This window comes from Suncus etruscus, chromosome 5, assembly GCF_024139225.1.
Source record: "Suncus etruscus isolate mSunEtr1 chromosome 5, mSunEtr1.pri.cur, whole genome shotgun sequence".
NCBI classification, from domain to species: Eukaryota; Metazoa; Chordata; class Mammalia; order Eulipotyphla; family Soricidae; genus Suncus; species Suncus etruscus.
In genome coordinates, this window is record NC_064852.1 from 118,065,649 (window position 1) to 118,091,170 (window position 25,522).

Genomic DNA, 25,522 nt, shown 5'->3' on the forward strand with positions numbered 1-25,522 from the left:
CTCCACTAGTATTGATCATGGTCTAGCAGCTCTGCCACTTGCACACGCTAGCTCTACTGTCTATGTCCCTCGTGCACCTGGTGAACTCATCATCCCACAGCCAGCTCCGTGTAAACTCCTCAAAAAAAAAAAAAAAAGTGTAATGCCTGTCAAGCACTGTAATTAAATGTTGTAGGTGCCCAAAGTTGGGAAGTGTGACCCCTGGTGAGCATGTGAGGACACAGCACCAACCCCTGGTGAATACAATTGTCATTTGCATGCCCCACTTGTGTGTGATCCCTGGCAAGCACTTGTGTGCGTAAAACTACAGATGTGCAAACCTCGGTGAATACCAAGTGTGTGGGCACTAGAATATCATCTGCAACACCTGACGAGTAATAAAAAAACGGGGCCGGGCAGTGGCGCTAGAGGTAAGGTGCCTGCGCTAGCCTTGGATGGACCACGGTTCGATCCCCCGGCGTCCCATATGGTCCCCCAAGCCAGGAGCGACTTCTGAGCGCATAGCCAGGAGTAACCCCTGAGCGTCACCGGGTGTGACCCCCCCCCCAAAAAAAAAAAAAAAAAAACCAAAAAAAAACCAAAAAAAAAATTTCAAGTATCACAGCCAGGTTTGTGTGTAAACCCTGGTGATAGCAGAGGAAGAAAGATAGCAGGGGAATCAGAGGGAGAAAAAAAAAGATGAAGTTAGCCATTGCTAGTGATGATCTTTGTACATATATTAAAGAGCAAGTGATGTTGGAGATATTTGTACATGTACTGCCACAAGTGATCATCGGTGGAAGTCAGGAGTAAGCCCTAAGCCCAAAACAAAAAGCAAAACCTATTGGGGTGAGTGCAGAGGTTAAAGCATTTGTCTTGCATGTGGATACAGCCACAAATCTAGGTCTCCTCAACAAAGAGCCAGAAATGGCCCCTGCATGCCAGGGTGTGTGGCCCAAACAAATTCCAAATGAAAAGGGTGAGGCTGTGGAGCTGGGCTTGGGCCTCTGGTGCTGGGGACCACCAGGGTCATTTTGGTGGAACATTAGGGCCTGCAGTGCCACACCCAGTATTGACTAGAGTGGGGGACATGTGATTTGTGGTTCTATTACATGACCACTGAGTAATCTCTCTGATTGCTGAGATTTTTGTAAAGAATGCCAAATAAGACTCATACCACTTTTTTTTTTAACCATTTTATTAAATCTTATCACTTTTTCTTTAAGGGACAGAGAGACAAGTAGGGTACAGTGAAGAAATCTGTTTTTAAGTGAAGCTAAGATACTTCCAGTATCTTCAGTGATGAGTCTTGTCTTTATTTTGAGACTCCCACATATATTCAGCTCCTACAGCTACCACAAATGCAGCAAATCCCCATTTGAATCCTTTTAATATTGCACCAACGAAGGATACATTGTGGGCAAAGCCACCCATGTATCTCCAAGCTTCATTGCTAGAGAAAAATAAAATAAAATTATAATCACATACTATATGTATACTGAGTGGAACATATCTGATTTTCAGCTAACAGGTTTAAATGCAATCTTTTTCTTTCCTTTCAGTTAGTGCTTTCAGAATTACTCCTGAAGGTACTCAGGGGACCATATGGGTTGAAAGTGATGGAACTTGGGTCAGCTACATGTAAAGCAAGTGCCCGCGCAAGAGTACTGTCTCTCCAGTCCCTTTAAATACAAACTTAGATGTAGAACACTACAGAATTCAGTCTTTTTGTAGTACAGGACAACTAGGTTTGCATACCCAGAGTTTCATATATGCATATATGTAAAAAAAAAACCTTCATGATTAAATTCACATACCACAATCATAATCAGGACTTTAGAGAAATATCACAATCATTTTGTCTGCTGTGTCAGAAGTCAGCTGTGTGGCTCTGTCCACACTAGTTTACAGGCCATCATGGAAAGAGAAAGCTAGCAGCCTGAATATCCATCTTTTACCTGCTATCTAGGCAGGGGATGCTGTTTCTACTCAGAGAAGATTACTATATAACTTAGTGTTCCCTGACAGCTGGGGAGAGGGTAGGTGTTGTGCACACGCAGCAGTGCTAGGGACTCCTCTGTGGTGATGATAAGCTAACTAAGGCTGGTTACCTTAGCAACCCAGCACCTTAACCCCTCTACTACTTTCTTTCCAATCCAGAGTATTAATATGATGATGAAATTGGATGATGCATGCTGTATTTTGGCGTACATATTATGTAATGCTATTACTAATCAAGAATATTATAGCTCTTGCCTGTTAGAACACCCACAATTTTGAAGATGATTTCTTTTTTATTTCTTTTTTTTATATAATTATCTTTATTTAAACACCGTGATTACAAATATGATTATAGTTGTATGATTTCTTAATCTGTTAATTTCTTCTGAGCACCCTGAACAGAGTAGTAAAGTGAAATCAGGATCAGAGAGTGTACAGGGGTTTAGTGTTGGAAGCTGTTAGAGCTAGAGAGCAAAATGGAGTCTCTGATGCCTGAGAAACCAAAGGCCTGTGTACCTGACAGGCGGCCACTGTGGCATTTACCCACTGGACCTAAAAGAAATGTTAACCAAACAAGTCACAAGATGCTCCAGTAAACCGCCAGAGTTGCTAAGATAAGATCACATCCTGTTAAGCTACCATTGTGAAAGAATGCCTGTGCGATATAAGTCTATGCGATATAAGGGTATGTTGTAAAACTGGAAAGTCCATCCTGTACGACCCCCCTACTTTTCTATACCATGGAAAAGTACTGAAAGCTACTTCCTTATGCTGTAGAACTATATAAGCTTGTCTTGCCTTAATAAATTCAGCTCTTGATCAGCCAGCTTGACTTGAGCTCATTTCTTTCTCAGCCTCTTTCCTCCTTTATAGGTCAGATCCCTCTCGTGACCCACGAATTATTACGTGATCCTCAGTCCACCCTGCGGGCAGGGTTCTAGGGGGTCACAGTTTAGAGGCTTGACTTGCACACAGAAAACCTCAGGCTGATCTCCAGCAATGCATAAGGTTCCCTGAGCTTTGCCAGGAGTAAGCCCCGAGCAATGCCAAACTGAATTCAGCTGTATATAAAAGAATGACATGTCATGATGAAACAAGTTTCACCACAGAAACACAAGATCGTTTTAATATATGAAAACCAATAAAATGAATTCCCTATTATTAACAAAGGCTGGAGATGTGGCTCAGTGGGAAAACCATTTTGCAGGTATAAAGTCCTGGGTTCACTACCCACCTCCATCTCTCCAGACTAGAGAACAACACATAATAAAAACATTTAACAACATCAACAATAAAAAACCCACCACAACAATATTTAATAAAACTTGTCGCCTAAAATAACAATAATAATTCACTGTAATCTGGAAGAGAAATTCTGCAATTTGAGATATTTCTGTAGTTGATAAAGGACAACTAAAACTTTTTAATTAGTATTGAATTTAATGGAGTAAAGATGGGATGGTTCCTTCCCAATTAACAGGGCAAGGATGTTCACTTCCACCACTTCTTTTTTGGGGGTAGGCCTCAACCTACTGTGCTCAGGGCTTACTCCTGGCTCTATGTTTAGGAATTAGGCCTGAGGGGTAGGGGGGGGGGGTTGGAAGACTCCAATTTGGTGGCATGAAACAAATGCCTTACCTGCTATACAATCTGTTTGGCTTCCCACTTATATCACATTTATTCAACACTATGTATGTAACAATGTTAATCAGTGGAATAACATTGGAAGTATTCAAGTTTATAGATTTAGTTAGTAAAGAAAAATAGTTTTATTTGGTGCTGAGAGAAAGAAGAGAGCCTGCAGGCTACAGACATTAAAGGATGAAATGACTGTAGAGAAAATGACCATTTGTGAAGTCAATTTTAACGTATCTACGAAAATAATCTGTTAGATTCACTAAAAAGTGAATTTAACAATGTAACAGGATACAAAAATCAACTGTACATTTTCTTTTTTTTTTTTTTTTTTTTTAACTGTACATTTTCAAGTTAGCAACAAACAGTAGAAAGCAAGTTTGCATAAACAATTTACAGGGCTGGGGCAAAGGCTCAGGTGGCAGAGCACATGACAGGTATGTGTGAGGCCTTGCATGCAATTTCCTGCACCACGTGGTTCTCTAAATATTGTTGAGTTGAGTCCAGTGGCCCCTGAGAATTGTGTAATCAAACTAAAGATCCTAAAAATTTCTGGGTGTAGCCTTATTAAAATGTACTTTTTACATGGGACAAAGGATGTAGCTCATGGGTAGAGCTTTGCATGTAATTGCCTTTGGCTCAATCCCTTGCACCAATTAAAAAAAAAAGCCACTTAAAACATTTATGATAGGGGAGGGGAGAAAAAAACACATTTATGATAGGGGCTGGCAAAGTGGCGCTAGAGGTAAGGTGTCTGCCTTGCAAGCTCTAGCCAAGGAAGGACCGCAGTTCGATCCCCCAGTGTCCCATATGGTCCCCCCAAGCCTGGGCAATTCCTGAGTGCTTAGCCAGGAGTAACCCCTGAGCATCAAATGGGTGTGGCCTGAAAAACCAAAAAAAAAAAAAACCAAAACCATTTATAATAAAGTAAAAATATGGGATTAATTCAGGATAAATTTTAGAAGATATATAAGATTTGTGTATTAAGGTAAACACACTTGAGTTTTGTTTGCTCCTTTAGTTTTTATGCCACCCTGGTGATGCTCACAGTCATAAAAATGAATACATTTCTAAATTGTCCAGAGACCAGCAAACAACATCACTAAGATATCAGTTATCCTCAACATTACTATAAATATATATCTATTCAATAAAAATCCAACACTAGCTTTTTAGAAATAGAAGATTTACTCTGTAAACAGAAAAGTCCCAAATGAGGTAAAATAAACAAAAATCTAGATATACAGATGAGAATACAGAATAGAGTACAAAAACAGACCGCATGGATTTGTGAATCAATTTCTGACAAAGTTTTGCAGATAATTATCTGAATATTATTTTAATAAATAGTGCTAGTATTGTATATTGTATGTCCACATGCAAAAACATTAACTTCTACCATTACTTCATGTCATAAAATTTAATTCAAAATTGATCAGAAACCAAAATGTAATAAAAAATATGAATGTTATAAACTCTTTTAATAGAAAGCAGAGAGAAAAAAGTCAGTATAGAGAAGCACAAGCCATAAAAAGAGGAAAAAGCTGAATTGGGACTTGAACAAAATTTAAAGCCCCTTGAGAATCATCAGTAAGAAAATAAAAAGATAAAAGGCCAGACTGGGAAAAAAACATCTGTAAAATATATCTGATAAAGAACTTTAAAAAACAGACAGTCGGGGGCCGGGCGGTGGCGCTAAAGGTAAGGTGTCTGCCTTGCCAGCGCTAGCCTAGGACGGACCGCGGTTCGATTCCCCGGTGTCCCATATGGTCCCCCAAGCCAGGAGCGACTTCTGAGCTCATAGCTAGGAGTAACCCCTGAGTATCAAACGGGTGTGGCCCAAAAACCAAAAAAAAAAAAAAAACAGACAGTCAGGGTCAGAGAGATAGCATGGAGGTAAGGCGTTTGCCTTTCATGCAGGTCATTGGTTCGAATCCCGGCGTCCCATATAGTCCCCCGTGCCTGCCAGGAACAATTTCTGAGCATGGAGCCAGGAGTAACCCCTGAGAACTGCCGGGTGTGACCCAAAAGCCACAAAAAATAAATAAATAAATAAATGGTGTGTGAATATAAGTGCACGTGTGCGCGCACGTGCGCGCGCGCGCGTGTGTGTGTGTGTGTGTGTGTGTGTGTGTGTGTGTGTGTGTGTGTGAGAGAGAGAGAGAGAGAGAGAGAGCAAGCAAACCAAGGATCTCACACATACAAGCCAAATGCTCTACCCTGAAGCTAGACTCCTGGAACTAAAAACAGAGAACTCATAGCCAAGGCAACTGAAAAAATGAAAATTTTCTGTTACTGGTGGAAATGGAATAGAATACAATCACAATATGAAGCAACTTGGTGGAGTTTTTTTTTGTTTTTTTTTTGGTTTTTTGGGCCACACATGGCGGTGCTCAGGTGTTACTCTTAGCTGTCTGCTCAGAAATAGCTCCTGGCAGGCACGGGGGGACCATATGGGACACTGGGATTCGAACCAACTACCTTTGGTCCTGGATCGGCTGCTTGCAAGGCAAACACTGCTGTGCTATCTCTCCGGCCCGGTGGAGTTTTTTTTTGAGAGCGGTAGCTTGAGGTCATTTCCAGTCCCCTGGAGTTGTTTTTGGCCTCTATTAGGTTTTTTAAAATTAATATTCAATTATTATGGGATCAACTGAGTCATTCTTGGTTTGGTAATTTTAAAAAGTACATAACTGGGGGCTGGAAAGATAGCATGGAGGTAAGGCGTTTCCCTTGCATGCAGAAACGGCGGTTCAAATCATGGCATCCCATATAGTCCCCCGAGCCTGCCAGGAGCGATTTCTGAGCATAGAGCCAGGAGTAAACCCTGAGCGCTGCTGGGTGTGACCCAAAAACCAAAAAAAAAAAAAGTACATAATTATATATGTACCTTATGAACCAGAAATCCACTCATCCATTCTTATGTTATTATTCACCCCAAAGAAATGAAATAATATATTCATATACGATTGTATAAATTTTGTTTGTGTTTGGGCCACACCTGGTGGTATTCAGGGTTTACTACTGACTAAGCACTCAGGAATCACTTCTGGTGGGCTTGGGGAATGAGGTACCAGGGATTGAACCCAGATTGGCTACGTTCAAAGCTAGTGCCCTACCCACTGTACTATCTCTTGGGTCAAAAACTATAAATTTGAATAGTCATAGCAACTTTATTCATATCCCCAAAGTAGAAATGACCTAAACAACTATCATCTGGTGAACAGTAAACAAAGTGATGTATTGCACACAATTAATCAAACTGGAAAGAATTATAGATACTAACAAAATTAACTTAATGTCTCAAAAACACTGAAAATGGTCAGAATAAAAATTACATATTGTATATGTATGTATATATGTATGTATGTATATATGTATATACATATAACATTTTAGAAAGGGTGTAACAGCAGGACAGGCGATATGGCTCATTGAAGAGGAGAGCACTTACCGTATTTCTCGTACCATAAGACACACCCACACCCAAAGTGCGTCTTATGGTCAGGTATGTCTTAAAGAGAAAAAAGTAAGTTACTTGCCTTGTACTGTATGTGTGAGGCTGGGTTTACTCCTAGCACTGTCCCCACCACTCCCCAAAAAGGAATCACTTGGTAAACCAAGGGTTGTCAGTCAGGAGTTGAACAGGAGTACAAAGGGGCATGAGGAAACTTTTTTATAAAAAAGACTGATGATGATTACATAATTATAAATAAAATATGCATTTATTATATACTTGCTACATGAAAATTATCTTGTTAATAGTCATGTTAGAACAAAGTCAAAAGCCTTATTTTTTTTAAAGACTAGAGAGCTGGGGATTGTAGCTCACTGTAAGAGAGCCTGTCTTGCACACCAGCACTGCAAAAAAAAACCCAACCAAACGAAAGAAACTACATAGACCACACTGAAAAGGGCCACAGGCACTGACTGTCAGGGATAAATCTCATGGCCATTAATCCTTACCGGGCCCACGGGTCCCTGAGTCCTCGTGCCGCAAGCCTCTCCTGGATGTTCTCTAGTGGTGTCCCTTCTATTTTCCACTGTCTGTAGTCTGGAAGCTCCAGCTTACCATGCCCATGCCCATGTCCACTTTCATGTCCGTGCCCAGGTGCCATGTCTGTGGAGAACAACAAAGGGAGAACTTATGTGTACGACAGGGTGCAAATACCTAACTTTGTTTTAAAAAACTTTGTTTTAAAGAGCAATATATACATTAAAAATTCCGAGTTACAAAAATTTTCAAAAGTATCTAGTACATCCTAAATGTATATTCACTGTTAGGAAATACAGAAGATGTTTAATGACACAAACAAGGAACCATTTACTATGTGGGTAGATCATTTTTTCACAAGAGTAAACATTTCCCATGCTTTGGTGTAGACCTCATGCAATATACCACTACTCAGGGGATACTCCTGTTATACTCCTGTTACTTGAGGGACTATGTTGGATATCAGAACTTGGGTTGGCTATGTGCTAGGTAAAAATCCTACCTGCTGTATTACTGCTTTGGCTCCTATGGTTCACATTTTTTGTTTGTTTGTTTTTTGTGCCCCCTCTGAGGTAATAGTTCACATTTTTAAAACAATACATCATTTTAAAATTAAGCTATGTTACTTTTTTAAGCAAATTATTAGACTTAAATAATAATGTAAAGATTTTGTATGTGAGGAAAGGAGACAATAATTCATATGACTTGCTTTATTGTGAGTTGGAAATGCACCTGTATTATCTGAGGTATGCTAATATTAACTCAGTTACTCTTCAGACAATTTTAAATTTAAAGTATTTAAATTTAAGTATCCCCATTTTACATATAAGCATAATGAGACTCTAAGAAGGCAAGGAAAACAAATGATACTAGATTTTGAAGCTGGCAATTTGATTTTACTGTACTCATTCTGAACTTCGGAGCAACTGTTTCCTTCTTTTTGTAAATAAAAAAGGCTGAATACATACAGTATGTTGCTACTGAATTTTTGTAGGCTGAGAATGCATTATTGTGTTTAAAATGCTTAACAATTGTTAAGTATTTATTACAAAGAGACAACATTGTACATTTTGCGAGTCAAGTAATAAAACCAAGAGGCCAGATGGTACTGAAGGAAAAGCTCTTGCCTTGCATGTGGGTAATGTTTGAATGAATCCAAGGTACCACAAATGGTACTCTATCGTCTCCTCTGCTCATTCATTTGCAGGTTTTTTCCAGCTGTCTCGCTGGCACACTGAGGCATGTGCAGTGGCCACTGCCAACTAAGTGCTTGGAGGTCATCTCTGTGGTCAGAAGACTATGTGGTGCTGGAGATTGAGCGGGGCCTCCAATATGCAAACACATACATCTCAGCCCCTGAAATCTCTGGTGCCAGCTGTTTTACTGCCAGCAAACTGCATGCGACTAACACATGCTCCTTTTATAAGTTTTTACTTCATATATGTATTTGATAAATGTTTTCTTCTGCATGCAAAACATGCATTCCAATCTGTTGAGCTATCTCTCTGGTCCAAACAACGATATCTTGACCACCTGAAGGAAATGTTTGGGATTCTACTTCCATATAGACCTGGCACCAAATTAAGAGCTGTAATATTTTGGGCAAAGTTCATTTCTCAACTTCAGTTTCTTCATAAAATAATATTATAAACATACTTCATAAGAGTGTAAGAACTAGGGAGAAACATTTTGTGATATACCTTCATCTTATCAAGTGACAATGTGATTTAGAATAACCATTATGTAAGACTGTTTGGCAAGATCTAGAAAAATTAGATATTTGGATACCCTGTGGCCTCATCATACTATTTCTTTTTTTTTTTTTTTTTTTTTTTTTGGTTTTTGGGCCACACCCGTTTGACGCTCAGGGGTTACTCCTGGCTATGTGCTCAGAAATCGCCCCTGGCTTGGGGGGACCATATGGGACGCCGGGGGATCGAACCTCGGTCCTTCCTTGGCTAGCGCTTGCAAGGCAGACACCTTACCTCCAGCGCCACCTACCCGGCCCCTCATCATACTATTTCTATACTCCAGACACATGCTTTAACATTACTGGCTACTAATAATTTGAATTACAACTAGTTAAACTGAAGAACTAAATTTTTTATTTAATTTTAATTTTTTTCTTTTTGATTTTTTTGGGCCACACCCTTTTGATGCTCAGGGGTTACTCCTAGCTAAGTGCTCAGAATTTGCCCCTGGCTTGAGGGGACCATATGGGACGCTGGGGGATCCAACCACGGTCCTTCTTTGGCTAGCGCTTGCAAGGCAGACACCTTGCCTTTAGCGCCACCTCGCTGGCCTCAATTTTAATTAATTTAAACTCCAAAATGGATTCTTAGTTATAAGAGAATTTAAAAAGTTTGGAACAATTTGAATAAACAGATCTATTCAACTGTAAATTTTTAAAGGTTGTATTAAACACAGATCATGGGTTTATATTGTGAAAACAGCATAAAGCATAAAATATAATTTTGAAGATTATTCAAAAAAACAAAATATTTCATTAATAACTTAATACAGGTTGAGAAGATGTAGTCAGAGAAGCTCATACAAGTAATTTTTAAGGCAGTTCTTTTCTATCTTTTTCTTGTTTTGGGGTCACACCTAGCAGTGCCCCAGGTTTACATGGCTCAGGGAACTATATAGGCTACTGGGGATCAATCGGAGTTTGTTGCCTACGAGGCAAGAACCTACCCACTATGCATCTCTCTGGCCCTTCAAGACCTTATATTTAACTATTTTACTGCAAAGAACTTCCCCTCCCCAAGGTATTTCTGATTTATCACATTCTCAGTGATACCACATTCACTGCTGCCCCGAGTAAAACTGTAATAGCACAGATATTCTTATATGTTTATGTAGTATGGCTTTTGAGACACCACAAACCATTTCAGAATCTAGGTTTTTTTTTCCAGCCATTACACCTCTACCCAAGAACCAATGTAAACCTTCCTAAAGAGAAATCACCTCTCGAGAATCAGAGTACTGAGTTACTGGCAATGTTTTCTTTTTAACCTAGGGGTTAACAAGTATTTGCTTAATTAATTAACAAGTATTTGCTTAATTAATCCTTTAAAATATCCTGTTACAAATACTTTGCAATCAAAACTGAAATTTAGAAGTAGACTTAAAATTTAAAATTTTAAAATTGGGGATGATTATGCCAAAAATTCAATATGGAGTGATTTGCTCAAAAATGAATGCTGAGAAAACAAATTCAAGAATAATAATAATGAACTTGTTACCATGACATTTGGAAAAACTACCTACTCATATTTGGTGGAAATTCATTTCTATTACTAAAGGGGGAGTGGTGATAGTGGTTGGAGTGATAGTAGAGTGGGTAGGGTGCTTGCCTTGCAAGTGGCCAACCTGGGGTTTGACCCCAGGCACCCCATAAGGTTCCCTGAGCCCTGCCAGAAGTGATCCCTAAGTGAAGCCAGGAATTAATTCCTGAGCACAGCCAGGTGTGGCCCTAAAAACAAAACAAACCAATGAGACCTGAGAGGTTTTTTCCCTAAGATGAAACCAAGCTAATGCTAACAAGTAATTCTTAACTCCATCCCCAAGATCATATTTTATATGTAAAATACACGTCAAATATCCCCTGATTTTAAAATCGGTGAAGACTTGAAGGATACTTGGAAAAATAGTAACCAGGTTGTGAATGATCGCTATTTTGTGCTTTGACCTTTTCACCTTAACAATATGCTGTAAGGGGTCAGATCGATAGCACAATAGGTAAGGCATTTATCTTGCATGCCAATCCGGATTCGATCCCTGGCATCCCATATGGTACCCCAGGCCTGCCAAAAGCGACTCCTGAGCTCAGAACCCGGTGTGGCCCTCAATAAGTAAGTAAATACACCCCCGAAAAACAAAAAGGACCCAAAAAACAATGTGCTGTAGAGATTCATGCAGAAAATGACTACTTAAACCTATAGATGCTTGTGTTTAGGCATTGCAATTACTCCTAATTATCAACTTGCAACTTGAGAGCTATTCTTCCTTTATTCCATTAACAGTTGGGCAAAACATTGGACTGGATCAATAGCACAGCGGTAGGGCGTTTGCCTTGCATGCGGACGATCTGGGTACGATTCCCGGCATCCAAAATGGTCCCGGAGCCAGGAGCGGTTTCTGAGCGCAGAACCAGGAGGAACCCCTGGGCGTCAGCGGGTGTGGCCCCAAAACAAAACAAAACAAATAATAATAATAATAATAATAATAACAGTTGGGCAAAACAGACACAGGCTACGAGGGATCCTGGGGTGGCAAAGAAGGTCAAAGCCCTTGACAAGAGAACCCAGCCCGGCGACCTCCACCTCCTCTGCACAATCCCTCTCGGACTGACTCCACCGAGTCTCTCCTAGAAATTCCCAAACCCAAGCAGCTTTTATTCCCAAGCCAAAGGAAACCCCAGCGACTCTCTCATTTCTTTACCTGCCAGCAAGCAACCTGACCTCTTATGTAGGACAAACTCAAACACTCAAACCTGCAGCCAGAGCCAACCGGAAGCGGAAGTTGCTCCCCGAAAGCCTTCCGGTAAGGAAAGCATGGAAGCTATTTTACGTTCCGGAACTGAGTCAGCCTCAATTCCGGGAGCGGAGGAACCGACGGGAATGACGCTGTCCAAAGAGCATGGCACTCAACCTCTTCCCTCTATAATATAATAATTCATAGTCTTACTGAAGGCATAAAATGACGTAGGGGTGAGGCGAAGTGTAGTGGGGGGAAAGGCCGCCATTTTCCTTCCAGGGAGACCGGAATTTTTAGCGGCTGCACTGAGAGGCGGGCTTTAGGCGGGATCGGACCAATCAGCAATGCCGTTGCTCAGCGCGTAGGCTCGTCCAATGGGCGGGCTGCTTGTTGCGCTGCAGTTGGCAGGAGTCTGCGGGAGGCGGCGGCGGTGAGAAGCTGGAGCTGCGGGGTGACAGGTAGGCGGTGGCAATGTGTTAGGGGTTGTGGGGGACGCTCTGTGCCGATCGAGGGGGTGAGTTTGGAGCGACCCCTTCCTTGCACGGAGCTTGAGAGGAGGAGAGGCCGGTACGCGGCATTGCGGCTCCAGGTGAGTCGAGTCGTGAGCGACCGGCCACTGCTGACTCTCTCTCTCTCTCTCTCTGGTCGCTGCGTGTCGGGGCCGTGGACTTCCCCCGGCTGGAGGTTATGTAACGTCCGGGGTGATCCTGGCACCCCACAATCCGGGAGGTCTCGCCCCCCCCAACCCCCAGTCTGCAGCCAAGGGCAGTTGGGCCCCGCGAACCGTCCAGTCCAGGACGCCTCAAGGGTGGTGCAATCACCGGTGACACGGAGCCTGGCCCAGGTCCCAAGCTGCACGGAGGGAAACTGAGGCTCGTTGGAGGGGAAACCGAGGTGTCCCCCAAGGTGTCCACCGTTTGAAGGTCAAAGCTAATATAATTTCTATTTTTTTTTCCAGGAAAGTGGAGAAGGACCCTCCCTCCCTCCTTCACCCCCGCCCCCGCCCCGAAATCTAGAGAGTAAAGGAGGTAAGTGCAAGTTCTGTCACATGCCCAGCAAAGCTTGAAGTTGTTGGTCCATTCTGGGAATCGCTACATCTTGAGAATGGTAGAGACTGTCTAAATAAAAACAGTGGCTAGGGGGTTAAAGGGGAAAACACATTGAAAGGGAAAACATTGGTTTTCCCCACCCCCAGGATAAACATTTTTTTAAAGTAATTTTCTCTGTAACTATAGAACAATCGACTAGTTCTTGGTCATTTCTGAGATTTGAGAAGTATGGCATCGCCCACTGAGATGGGATATTTTTCAGACATTCGCTAAATTAATAAGCTGTAAATAAGGTTTTTTTTAGATAATGTAAATAAGGTTTTATCATTTGCACATGAAGGGTAGAAGTAGGAATTTCAATCAGTACAGTATGTGATAGGAAAGGAAAGAAAGACCGAAACATTTTATCTTCCAGCTCACTAGAAACAGTTATATTTTCTTTATTTTTTTTGGAAGTAGTTAAAAGGAGTATTATAAAATGGTTTGAAATAATGCTTTGGGAAGAGAAGAGAATGACTTGGAAAAGTATTAACAAGTGGATGGTTTTCCAGAGTTTATTTTAATAATGTTGTTCAGAGTTTCTAACAAGTGATTTCTTCACCCCCTGTTGATTATAGTTTTTATTAGTGCACCCCCAGAACACGTTAAAAGTTTTTTCTAGGGCTGTACAGATAGCACAGCAGTAGGGCGTTGGCCTTGTACAGAGCTGATCCAGGAGGGACAGTGGTTTAGTGGTTTGAATCCCAGCATCCCAATTGATCCCCCTGTGCCTGCCAAGAGGAATTTCTGAGCATAGAGCCAGGAGTAAGCCCTGAGTGCCTCAAGGTATGACCCCAAAAACCAAAAAAAAATTTTTTTCTAAATATTTGATGGGAGAGGTTTCCTAGAGATTTTTTTTAATAAAATACTTAAGTATTGAGATATTTACCTGTGCCTCTGATATTTTTGTTTGTTTGTTTCTGGGCCATACCTGGTGACACTCAGGGGTTACTTCTAGATCTGAGCTCAGTAATTGATCCTGTCAGGTTCAGGGGGCCATATGGGATGCTAGGGATCGAACCCAGGTTGGCTGCTCTGCTCTACCTGCTGTGCAATCGCTCCAGCTCCAGCCCCATCATATAAAAATTTGATTTGGCATAGCCACAGGAATATTTCTACTTCTATTTTTGGTCCAATGCCTTAGTGCAAGTACTTTGAACTTGCTGCTTTATTCAGTTTGATGTGTGTGTGTGTCTGTTTGTGTCTCTCAAACTGATTTCTGAGTGTATTGTATGTTTATATGTATGTTTTTTATTATGTAACCCAGACTGCTAGAACTGACTTAGAGAACGAATGGCAGATTTCGAATGGCCAGTAGGTGTCATTGTAGAATGCAATAAAGTGAATACAGGGTAGGAAATTTCCTAGTGACATAAGGAGCACTATTCAAAATTAAAATAAAATAATATTTGACTACCTTACTGTAACTCCTTGAGGTGTATATTTTGGCATATGGGAGTTGTTTATATGAGATTTGCAACATTGGGTATGCAGAAGGTATATTTGTTTCCTCTTAAAAACGAACCTTTAAATGCTTGTTTCTTAATTCAAACCCTGAGCTATTTTGACATGCCATACGTATTTGATTATAACACATAGTTATGGCATCTTAGAATAGCCCATTAAGTTTATGAGTGATTATGATTTGTAGTTTGATTAACCTTTACAGTAGAAAAAAGTGCTTCACAATAAGAAATGAAAATGAAATATGGGTAAAAAGTATCAGCTGTACAAATATTTACTTTCAATTAAGGAATTATTACTTTTTCATTATATCATTATTTAATAAAAATGAATCCATTGTTCTTTTTTAATACAAGGATTTTTTTAAATCTTGTCTTAGCCTCTTAATCTTTCCCTTTTTTTGTGGTTTTTGGGTCACACCCGGCACTTCTCAGGGGAAACTCCTGGCTCCATGCTCAGAAATTGCTCCTGGCAGGCACAGGGGACCATATGGGAAGCCGGATTGGAACTGATGACCTTCTGCATGAAAGGCAAACACCTTACCTCCATGCTATCTCTCTGGCCCCACCTCTTAATCTTTTGATGTCCAAAATAGCTTCTTATATCCTGTTATCTGGCTTGTAGGTTGTGTACTTTTCTTAGGATGATGACCTGAACATTTCCTGTCCTCTAAAATAGAATTGAATGTGTTTTGATGGGAGTTGGCACAGAAAGCACTGAAAGTGGTGATAGCTAGTGTGAGTAGAGCCCCTTCTTTTCCACAGAGCCTCTGCTGAACTTGTGTCACTATGTTTGTGCTTCCACTCTTTGGAGTTACTATTGAATGATACAGTTTAGAACATGGGGGGAATTGAGCGATAGCATAACAGGGAGGGTGTTTGCCTTGCATGTCATCAAATCAGGTTCAATGCCCAGTATCCCAAATGGTCCCCTGAGCCTGCCAGTAGTAATTTCTGAGTACAGAGCTAGGAATAATCCCTCACTGCTGCCAGGTATGGCCCAAAAAAACGAAAATGAAATGAACATGGACCTAATTAAGGCATTTTCCATGACAGTGGAGAATTACATAGATCTCAGAAGAATCTAGGAATTTTTTAAAATTTTATTTATTAGGGCCAGAGAGATAGCATGGAGGCAGGGCATTTGTCTTGCATGCAGAAGGACGGTGGTTCAAATCCCGGCATCTCATATGGTCCCCCGAGCCTGCCAGGAGCGATATCTGAGCAGAAAGCCATAAGTAGCTCCTGAGTGTGACCCAAAAACAAAAAAGAAAAAAAAAAAACGTACATTTATCTATGACATCATTTCTGCTTATTCTTTAAGTTTTAGTATTGGGGAAATATGAAAGGAGGTAGTATATACATTTTGAAGAAAGAAAATTTTCTATGTGATATGGTTTATCACTGCTTCCACTTTAAAATTATTGATCTCAATCCAGGCTCTTCCACTGGCAATATGAATCAGAGATATATTTTAACTTAAAGAGCTGCCAAAGCCACCAACAGCTTTATAGTGCAATAAATTTTCACCAAGTGATGTAATAACAATTGGGATAGATTTTCTATCTAGGAGCTAAAGTTGCCAGAAGTAAACTTTTTTTTATCTACCAGGGGTAAAATTTATGGTGCTGGATTTGGTTTAGTTTTATTTGACTATGGAAATTTATTTCCATAAATTTAGCTTATTCTTTCATATTTCAGACCTTTGCTAATTGCACAGATAATTTACTGATCTCTGTTATTTTAGTGTTTATGTAAGCTATCTGTTGCTCTATACAAACTAGATTGGAAAATACCAATTAGAAGCCATAAATCGTTTATTCTTTACAAGGCTTTGAAGGGACTGGTCCTCTTTGAGTGTGGATTTTCTTGTAGTAAGACAACATATTTTTGTCTTATCATTTTCTCAGTAACATAACATATAAAGTATATTATTTGATTTAAGTTATTGGTAGGCTTTCCAATCAAATGTAGACCTACTAGTATTAAGTTTTTGGAGAGTTGAAAGTTCTATATGGATATTTTACGGAGAGAGATAGCTCATTTGCTAAGTGCATGCTTTACATGGTGGCTTTACAGGTTCTGTCCTTGACACTTTATGGTTACCCCATCACCACAGGGGATACTGATGGTTGTGGTCCCCAAACTGAAAAAAAGAGTTTCTTGTGTTTGGATTTTGAGTTGTACATGGTTGGAATGGTAGGGGCAGTAACATCCATGTTGTTCAGATGTTCAGTGGCTTATATTAAAACTTAGGATTGTGACTATGTAGACTTTGATAAGAGTTCTGTTTCGAAATTCATGGTTCTTGTTTGTAAATTCCACACTTTATTTTTGAGACTGTCTTTGCTATGGTATGAGAAAAAAAATAATTGAGTAGGTTGATTTTTGGAGAAAGGAGTAAAAACTCAGTTACAGCTGTGTGAGTTCGGTTACTTATAAAATTTTAGTTTTTTATTTTGTTTTGTTTTGGGGCCACTCCTATATGGGATGCTCGGAATCCAACCCAGGTTAGATGCATGCAAGGCAAATGCTATCGCTTCGGCCCCTAAAGTTTGAAATAAAACTACCAAGTTATTCATAAAATGTGGTAAGTAGAACCAATTTATTAAATGTTAAGTATGTATTTTTTTAATACGTGTTTCTTCTTTTTTTTGGGGGGGGGCACACCCGTTTGATGCTCAGGGATTACTCCTGGCTAAGCGAGTTTGTTCTATTTAAATGAAAAAGAATGAGGGGAGGGAAAAATCCTTTTTACTTTATAAGATGATCATATAGCTTAGACAAGAGTTGCTTGTAAAATCTAAAGTCAATATGAATGTACAGTTAATTAAAGTTTATCCTATTTTATTGTTTATAGAGGTGTATAGTAAAGGAAATGATTGTTCCTGCTCTTCAGTGTTCTGTTGTTAAATCTTGTTATTCTCTATCATCTCCCTGTAATATTATATATTCAGTGTCTAATTGTGGTAGTTTCTAATCTGTGTCACAAATCCAGTGATTTCTCTTCATTTCCTAATTCTTTTCTATAAATCTAGTTGCTTGTAGATGAAAATGAGCCTTCATATTCCTCAAATAAAATGTCTGAAAATGAAAATGGTCCCGCCTTTAGTTGTTGTTATTTAGACAAACAAGTCACAATCATACAGTAAGCTCTGCTCATCACAGCTCACATAGTCTAACTTGTTGTTTGTGTGTATATTGTTTTTAGTGTTCACTGGACTTCACATTTGGTTGTGGTTGACACCAGATTTCATCACAGCTCACATAGTCTAACTTGTTGTTTGTGTGTATATTGTTTTTAGTGTTCACTGGACTTCACATTTGGTTGTGGTTGACACCAGATTTTAGTTGCATTGCTTACACACATTTGATTGTGCTGTGTCAAAAGACCACACACTTTGTTGTGGCACTGGGGATCCCAAATGGCAGTGCATCTGGTGCTGTGTTTGGTGCTAGGGATCAAATTTTTATCTTTGTGCTGGAGGATAGTACAGCGAAGAGGGCATTTGCCTTGCATGTGCAAAAACAGTTTTGAACCAGGGGTCTTCAAACTACGGCCCGAGGGCCACATATTGGCAGTGCATCTGGTGCTGTGTTTGGTGCTAGGGATCAAATTTTTATCTTTGTGCTGGAGGATAGTACAGCGAAGAGGGCATTTGCCTTGCATGTGCAAAAACAGTTTTGAACCAGGGGTCTTCAAACTACGGCCTGCGGGCCACATATTGTATTTATTCCCATTTTGTTTCTTCACTTCTAAATAAGATATATGCAGTGTGCATAGAAATTTGTTCATAATTTTTGTTTTTACTATAATCTGGCCCTCCAACAGTCTGAAGGACAGTGAACTGGCCCCCTGTTTAAAAAGTTTGAGGACCCCTGGTTTTGAACCCTGACACTCCATACGTTGCCTCAGCAACCACAGGAGTAATTCCTTAATGCAGATCGAGGAGTAACAACACCTGAACACTGCTAGGTGTTTCCCCCAAAACAAAAACAAAAGCAACAAGAATTTTATTGATTGGGCCTGGAGAGATAGCACAGCAGCGTTTGCCTTGCAAGCAGCCGATCCAGTACCAAAGGTGGTTGGTTCGAATACCGGTGTCCTATATGGTCCCCCGTGCCTGCCAGGAGCTATTTCTGTGTAGACAACCAGAAGTAACCCCTGAGCACCACCGGGTGTGACCCAAAAACTAAAAAAAAAAAAAAAAAAAAAGAAAAGAAAAAAGAATTTTATTGACATTGCAAGGCAGGGACTTTGCCAATAAGCTGTCTTCAGGACCCCTAAATTTTACTTCATTTATCCACCTTGCTGAAATTGGAACCTGTTACCATTCAGTTTATGACACTTTATTTATTCATAGACTTTTCTTCAGAGGAGTGCTAGGTTCTGTTGACTCTTCTCACTAATCCATTTTCTTCAATTTGTACAGCCGCTGGAAATAATACAAAAGGGAATTGGAGCTGGAGTGATGATAGTGCAGTGGTAGGGTATTTGCCTTGCGCGTGGTTGATCCAGGACAGACTTGGTTCAATCCCTGGTGTCCCATATGGTCCCCCAAGCCAGGAGCAATTTCTGAGTGCATAGCCAGGAGTAACCCCTGAGCATCATTGGCTCTGGCCTAAAAACAAAAAAACAAACCAAAAAAATGGACTTAACAGTGAATGGTCTAGGCCAGAAAGTAGTGCAGGGAGTGCATATGCGCCTTATATGCTGCAGACCTAGGAAACCACCACATGGTTTGATGAGCATGGTAAAAATGACCACTGGACACAGAGCCCTGAGCACTGCCAGGTATGGCACCCCTTCAAAAAACAAACAAGAACCAGTTGATCTAGATTAGCATTTCTCAACTGGGAGCAATATGGCCCCTTGTGACTTCCAGGATATTTCAAGGGCTCCTGGGTGAAAATTGTGTAAATGTGGAGCATGGTACAAGACTGGTAGTAGACAGGGTAACTGGTAGGACAGGAAGGCTGCAGGAAGGAAAGATGGTTGGAAGGTGGCCAAGGTCTTTTCCAACTGTGGCTCCTTGCAGCCTTGTTTCCATTCCAGAAGTGAGGTTGGAAGCTGCCAGGCTACAGAGCCTCTCAGTAGTCTCAAGAGAGTCTCAAGTTCCTCTTTTGGAATTTATGTCTCAGCCCTTTACTACATTCACAGACTAGTTCAGATACAAAGAAGTAGAGAAAAAGAAAAGGTAGAATAGTCCTAATCTCATGTTGAGGAGCTCTGCCATCATGAACTAATCACCCTAAAAAGGCAAATGTATTGCTATCGTATTGCATTTCAGTCAGTATATGAGTTTGGGGAGAAACAAAAATGCTCTATTAAGAAATGAGCTTATTTGCCATTCTAGTCCCTTACTAGAAAACTTGTGACAACAAAATCACACAAACAAAAGACATTAAAGGCAAATCAGGAAATCAGGTTCAAAATTGTATTAACTAGTTAGCATAGTATACAGTGGAATCTGATGGTTGTGCTCTAGCATTGTTTCCTGAGAACTTAAGGTTTTTTTCTCTAAATTTTAAGTAAATTGGTTAATCTGTAGAAAGGTCACTTTAAAAACATTTTTTAGGGGCTGGAGAGATAGTACAGTTGGGAGGGCTTTTGCCTTGCACACATCTGGTTTGATCTCCCGCATCCATCCCACAGGGTCTTTCGAACCTGCCAGGAGTGATTTCTGAGTGCAGAGCCAGGAGTAATCCCTGAGTGCCACTAGGTATAGCCCAAAGACACCCCTTCCTTTTAAAAAAAAAAAAAATCCCTCCTGGAGAGATAGTACAGCGGCATTTGCCTTGCAAGCAGCCGATCCAGGACCAAAGGTGGTTGGTTCGAATCCCGGTGTCCCATATGGTCCCCCGTGCCTGCCAGGAGCTATTTCTGAGCAGACAGCCAGGAGTAACCCCTGAGCTCCGCCGGGTGTGGCCCAAAAACCAAAAAAAAAAAAAAAAAAAAAAAATCCCATATAAATATCAGAATGTTAATATTTCTCACTTTTACTTTTTTTAATTTGATTTTGAAATTTGACAAATTTCAGGCTTCTGAGCCTTTGGTTTTCTAGAATAGCTACCAAGTGTTGGCAGGTAAACTATACTGCATTATAAAATTTTTATGATTGTTCTAAACTACTTAATCCTCTTCCCTTGAGCTAGACTGGCAAGCATATCTTTACAGAGTACATGCTTTTTGTTTAACCTTGTTTTCTGTTGTACAGATTATTTAAGTAGAAGTACCTTAACCCACTTTATTAGCATAAATTAGAGCATAGGTGAGCTCATTGTTGGCATTGTAAACCCTAGATTAGTGGCTTAAGTTTCTTGTCAGGAATTGTGTTATTTACTTCAGAAATAGGAAATTTTTTTTTTTTTTATTTCTCATTTTCTGGGATAACCAAACAAGGTACTAGCAAATCATTCTTGGTTATGTGGAAAATCTTCAGAAATTGTCGGAATGTTGTTGTAAAGGAATCAGGCCTCTGTCTTACTACTTTGTACTCCTCCAATATAGCTTCCATTATCTCGATTACAGAATGCCAGAAAAGTTCTGCTGCTGGATATTTACCTATCACATCTGTGTTCTAGGCCATGGGTAGAGAATCTTTCCTGCCAGGGCCCATTTAGGTATTTACAGCATCATTTGTAGAGTGAGAAACTTAACTTCTTTCCCTTCATGTAACTAGCACCAGACCATGTGATTTCAGGGTTATACACTTGAGAGGTGCCATTCCCATCCCTGCTCTTAATAGGAAAGAGAAGGAAGAAAGGCAAATGGACGAAAAGGGTATGCCACTTGCTCATTTTCTACTGCCAGAGAAATAATTCAAAGGATTGGGACAAATGTGTTCTATGAAGACTGAGTAGGGAATAGTCCTGAGCACTGCTGGACATAGATCAATTCTCCCCAGTGCCCCTCCTCCCCCAAATCCAAACCTTTATAGAATTTCTGTAACTTAATTGAGCAGAATATAAAGTTCTTTTGCCTTATCTGTAAGATTTGTCTTTTAGCGGAGTATAACAGATCAGTGGGAGTGTAGGTGGCAATGTGGTCTGTGTTTAGAGGGAACTAATCATTATTGCCACCATTTCTTACTGTCTTCTCTACTTAGTCTGCTTCTGATTGCCAGTTTGTTGCTGGCCCTTCATCCACAAGACAGGAATTAAGTGCTGTGTGTTAGGCTTGTTTAAGAACTAGAAATGCAGGGCCGGAGTGATAGCACAGAGGCAGGGTGTTTGCCTTGCACGCGGCTGCCTAGGACAGACCTGGGTTCGATCCCCAGCATCCCAGATGGTCCCCTGAGCCAGAAGCGATTTCTGAGCGCATAGCCAGGAGTAACCCCTGAGGGTCATCAGGTGTGGCCCAAAAACCAAAAAGAGAAAAAGAAAAAGAAAAGAACTAGAAATGCAAATATGTGAGTAACAACGTACTTTTGGCCTTAGAAAAGTTGAGGTATAGAGCGAGGGGAAAGGGTTCAGCTCTAGCCTTACCTGCCGCCTAGCTGTATTCATCCCAACACTGCCTCCCCCCCCCCCCCCCCAGAGCTTTACACTGTAGCCCTGAAATTCCCAAACACTACCTGGGTGGGCCTGGTAATCCCTGTGATTGGCAGGGCTAAGCTGCATCACGTTCTTGGCCCTGGCATTGTACTTTGGCCTGACTGGTGTAGAATTTTTCAAGCCAGCTCCACCCAATAAATGGTGAATGAATGATTGTGTTCTAGGAAAAGTCTCCTCAGTACTAAAGCTCTTAGTTCTGCCTTGAGAATCCAGAGCTCCCCTTCCCTCCCCTCCCCTTCCTTCCCCTTCCCTCCCCTCCTCTCTCCTCCTCTCTCCTTCCCTCCCCTCCCTTCCTTTCCCTTCCCTTTCCTCCTTTCCCCTCCCCTTCCCTCCTTTCCCTTCCCTTCTCTCCTTTCCCCTCCCCTTTCCTCCCCTCCCCTTCCCTCCTCTTCCCTCCTCTTCCCTCCTCTTCCTGTCCCTTCCCTCTTTTTCCCTCCCCTTTCCTTCCCTCCACTTCCCTTCCCTTCCCTCCCCTCCCCTTCCCTCCTTTCCCCTCCCCTCCCCTTCCCTTCCCTTCCCTTCCATTCTCTTGACTTCCTTCCTCTCCCCTCCCTCCCCTTCCCTTCCTTTTGATTCCCTCCCCTCCCTTCTCTTTGATTCCCTTCCCTTCCTTTCCCTTCTTCCTTCCCCTCCCCTCTCTTCCACTGCTCTTACCTGTCTTTTAGTTTCTTTGTTTTGTTTCTCTGTCTCCCTCCCTCCCTCTGTCCTTCCCATTCTTCTTTTCTACGGAGAGGGGGAGGGTGCCAGGACCATTTCTACTGATTCTTGGTCTAATGCTCCTCAGGTATAGCAGTTGTTGCAAGTATCAAGATGGTCTGATACTATAAATCAAACTAGGGCCACTACTAGCCCTTTGAGGTGTCTTTTCTGTTTCAAGGCCAGGTTCTTGACTTTATGGAATTTAATGATTCAAGAACAAGTTGAAATAGACTACAGAAAGAAATTAAATTTGGGTTGGGGAGTTTGAGACCACACCCAGCAATGCTCAGGGGTTACTCCTGACTCTGCACTCTAAGAATCATTCCTGGCAGCGCTTGGAGCACAATATGGGATGCCAGGGATCGAACCCTGGTTGGGTTCTACGGAAGGCAAATACCGTATATACTCGAATATAAGCTGACACAAAATTTGTGCCTGAAAAACCTGAACTCAGCTTATACTCGGGTCATACAGGTCATACAGGTTATTTGATTCAGTACACGTAGTCTCCAGTCGTCTTCTGCCCTCTGCTGGATGGGGCAGTGCTTCAGCTTAGTCTACAAATGACGGCCGCTGAACTGAATTGTATACCACTGAATTTAATCCACAATATTGTGCGCTTTGTATGAGACCTACAGCAGTGAGGATGATATCTGTGAACTCAGTGATGCTGACAATGTCTATGTTGATACCCTCACATCAGATATAGCTGAAGCTCCGTTTGGACATACAGATGAGGAGGAGGAATCCAGTTTTGAAGGATTTTAACCTTTGTGATTTAGCTTTATTACCTGTTGGGCTTCGGTTTTCTGCACTTTATTTAAAGTTAGTTATTGTTGCTAGTTTACAGGTTTTCTTTAGCAATAAATATTGAAAAACGTTTAACCTATTGATACTTCAATTATTGTAATTGTTTTGGGTATATATATATATATTTGGGGTGAGGGTGGGGGGGTACCACATCGGTTGATGCTCAGGAGTTGCTTCTGGCTAATTGCTCAGAAATCGCTCCTGACTTGGAAGACCATATGGGATGCCAGGGGATTGAATCACAGTCTGTCCTAGGTTAGTGCATGCAAGGCAGACACGCCTTATCACTTGTGTCACCACTCTGGCCCCATATATTTTTATTGTTGAAATTTACCAGTGACTGCTGCATTTTCCACCTTGGCTTATTATACTTGAGTAACTAAGTCTTCCCAGTTTTTAGGGTAAAATTGGGGGGTGGGTCGGCTTATACTCGAGTATATACAATAAATGCTTTAGCTGCTGTACTACCCCACTCCCAGAAAGCCATTTATTAAAGCAAAGTACAGAGCTGGAGAATTTGTACAGGGATATGGCACATTTCTTGCACTGGGTCAAACCTGGTTTGATCACCTGTACCACATATTGTATCCCCAACCCCCACTTGCCAGGAGTATCCTTGAGTAGTCTCAGATCTAAGCATCTCTGAGCACTGCTGAGTATGACCAAAATCCCTCCCCATCTGAAAAATAAAAGACAAAGTATATACTGAAGAATCAGAGTACAGATCTTAACTATAACTTTAAGATCCTTAAAGATAGCTTGAACTGTATAGTCATGTTGCAGAGTAGATTAAGATCGAAAGCAAGAATATACTCACAGTTCCGAATGTAGGCATACTTTCAGAGTATTATTGTACATGCCAAAATCTTTCTAGGACAGAAATTGGATGAGCTAATAAGAAATGGAATTAGCATGAAATTCAGAGAAGATTAAGGATTTTTGGAGTCAAACAAAATACCACCCAGATTCTAGTCCTCTCTGGCTGCTTTCAGGGGTTGCTATGGCAATTATAAAGGCTGGACTGGCTGTGATTTTTATCATGTAAATTATTATAATTCTCTTATAATGAAGTTGAGGGTTAGCTGTTGTCACATAGTTTATTCATTTGGTTCTAAGTGGGTCTAAGTGTTTTTAATCTTTCCCTGCCTCCCAGTGTTTGTAACTCATTAACTGTGTCAACAGAAACATCATCTGGTTGTTGGGCTTTGCAGGAGGGGTTGCAAGAAACATCCAAAAAAGGGTACTGGGGGCTGGAGCAATACAGGAAGGGAGTTTGCCTTGTATGTAGCCAACCCGGGGATCAGTCTCCAGCATTCCATAGGTTCCTCCCCCCCTCCCCCCCAGCCTGCAAGGAGTAATCCTTGAGCCACAGGAATGTCCCAAACCCAGAAGAAAAAAAAAAAAAAGCAAAAATGGGTATTGAAAAGATGGAAAGGTTGGGGGTCAGAGAGATAGCATGGAGGTAAGGTGTTTGCTTTTCATGCAGAAGGTCGGTGCTTCAAATCCCGGCATCCCATATGGTCCCCTGATCCTGCCAGGAGAGATTTCTAAGCATAGAGCCAGGAGTAACCTCTGATCACTGCCAGGTGTGACCCAAAAAACAAAAAACAAACAAGCAAAAAAAGATGGAAAGGCATGTCATCAAACATGTTAAAGAACAATGTATGAGAGTGCTGGAGGGATTTATACTGTGGAGGGCACTTTTTATGTGGCTGACCCTGGTTTGATGCTCAGCATCACATGGTCCCCTGAGCACCACCAGGATTGATCCCTGAGTACAGAACAGAGCATATAGCCAGGTGTGGCCAGTGTACAGC

At 41.1% G+C, this 25,522-nt stretch overlaps 1 protein-coding gene across 1 annotated transcript; it reads right to left on the minus strand.

Annotated features, from left to right (window-relative positions):
* Positions 1 to 1,273: 1,273 nt before the first annotated feature.
* On the minus strand, positions 1,274 to 12,137 carry NDUFB3 (NADH:ubiquinone oxidoreductase subunit B3). The gene is made up of 3 exons (XM_049773312.1): positions 12,053 to 12,137; positions 7,579 to 7,732; positions 1,274 to 1,432 (listed from the first exon to the last, which is right to left on the minus strand). The coding sequence occupies exons 2-3, from the start codon at positions 7,728 to 7,730 to the stop codon at positions 1,276 to 1,278; spliced, it is 309 nt and encodes a 102-aa protein (XP_049629269.1). The 5' UTR covers positions 7,731 to 7,732; positions 12,053 to 12,137; the 3' UTR covers positions 1,274 to 1,275.
* Positions 12,138 to 25,522: the final 13,385 nt, after the last annotated feature.

What these genes read in the sequence shown, in the direction of transcription:
- NDUFB3 (XM_049773312.1), bottom strand. Translation starts at nt 7,730, where the DNA reads ATGGCACCTGGGCACGGACATGAAAGTGGACATGGGCATGGGCATGGT. An exon ending in CTCAGGGACCCGTGGGCCCG is followed by an intron (nt 1,433 to 7,578) that starts GTAAGGATTAAT and finishes ATTTTTCTCTAG; the next exon opens with CAATGAAGCTTGGAGATACA.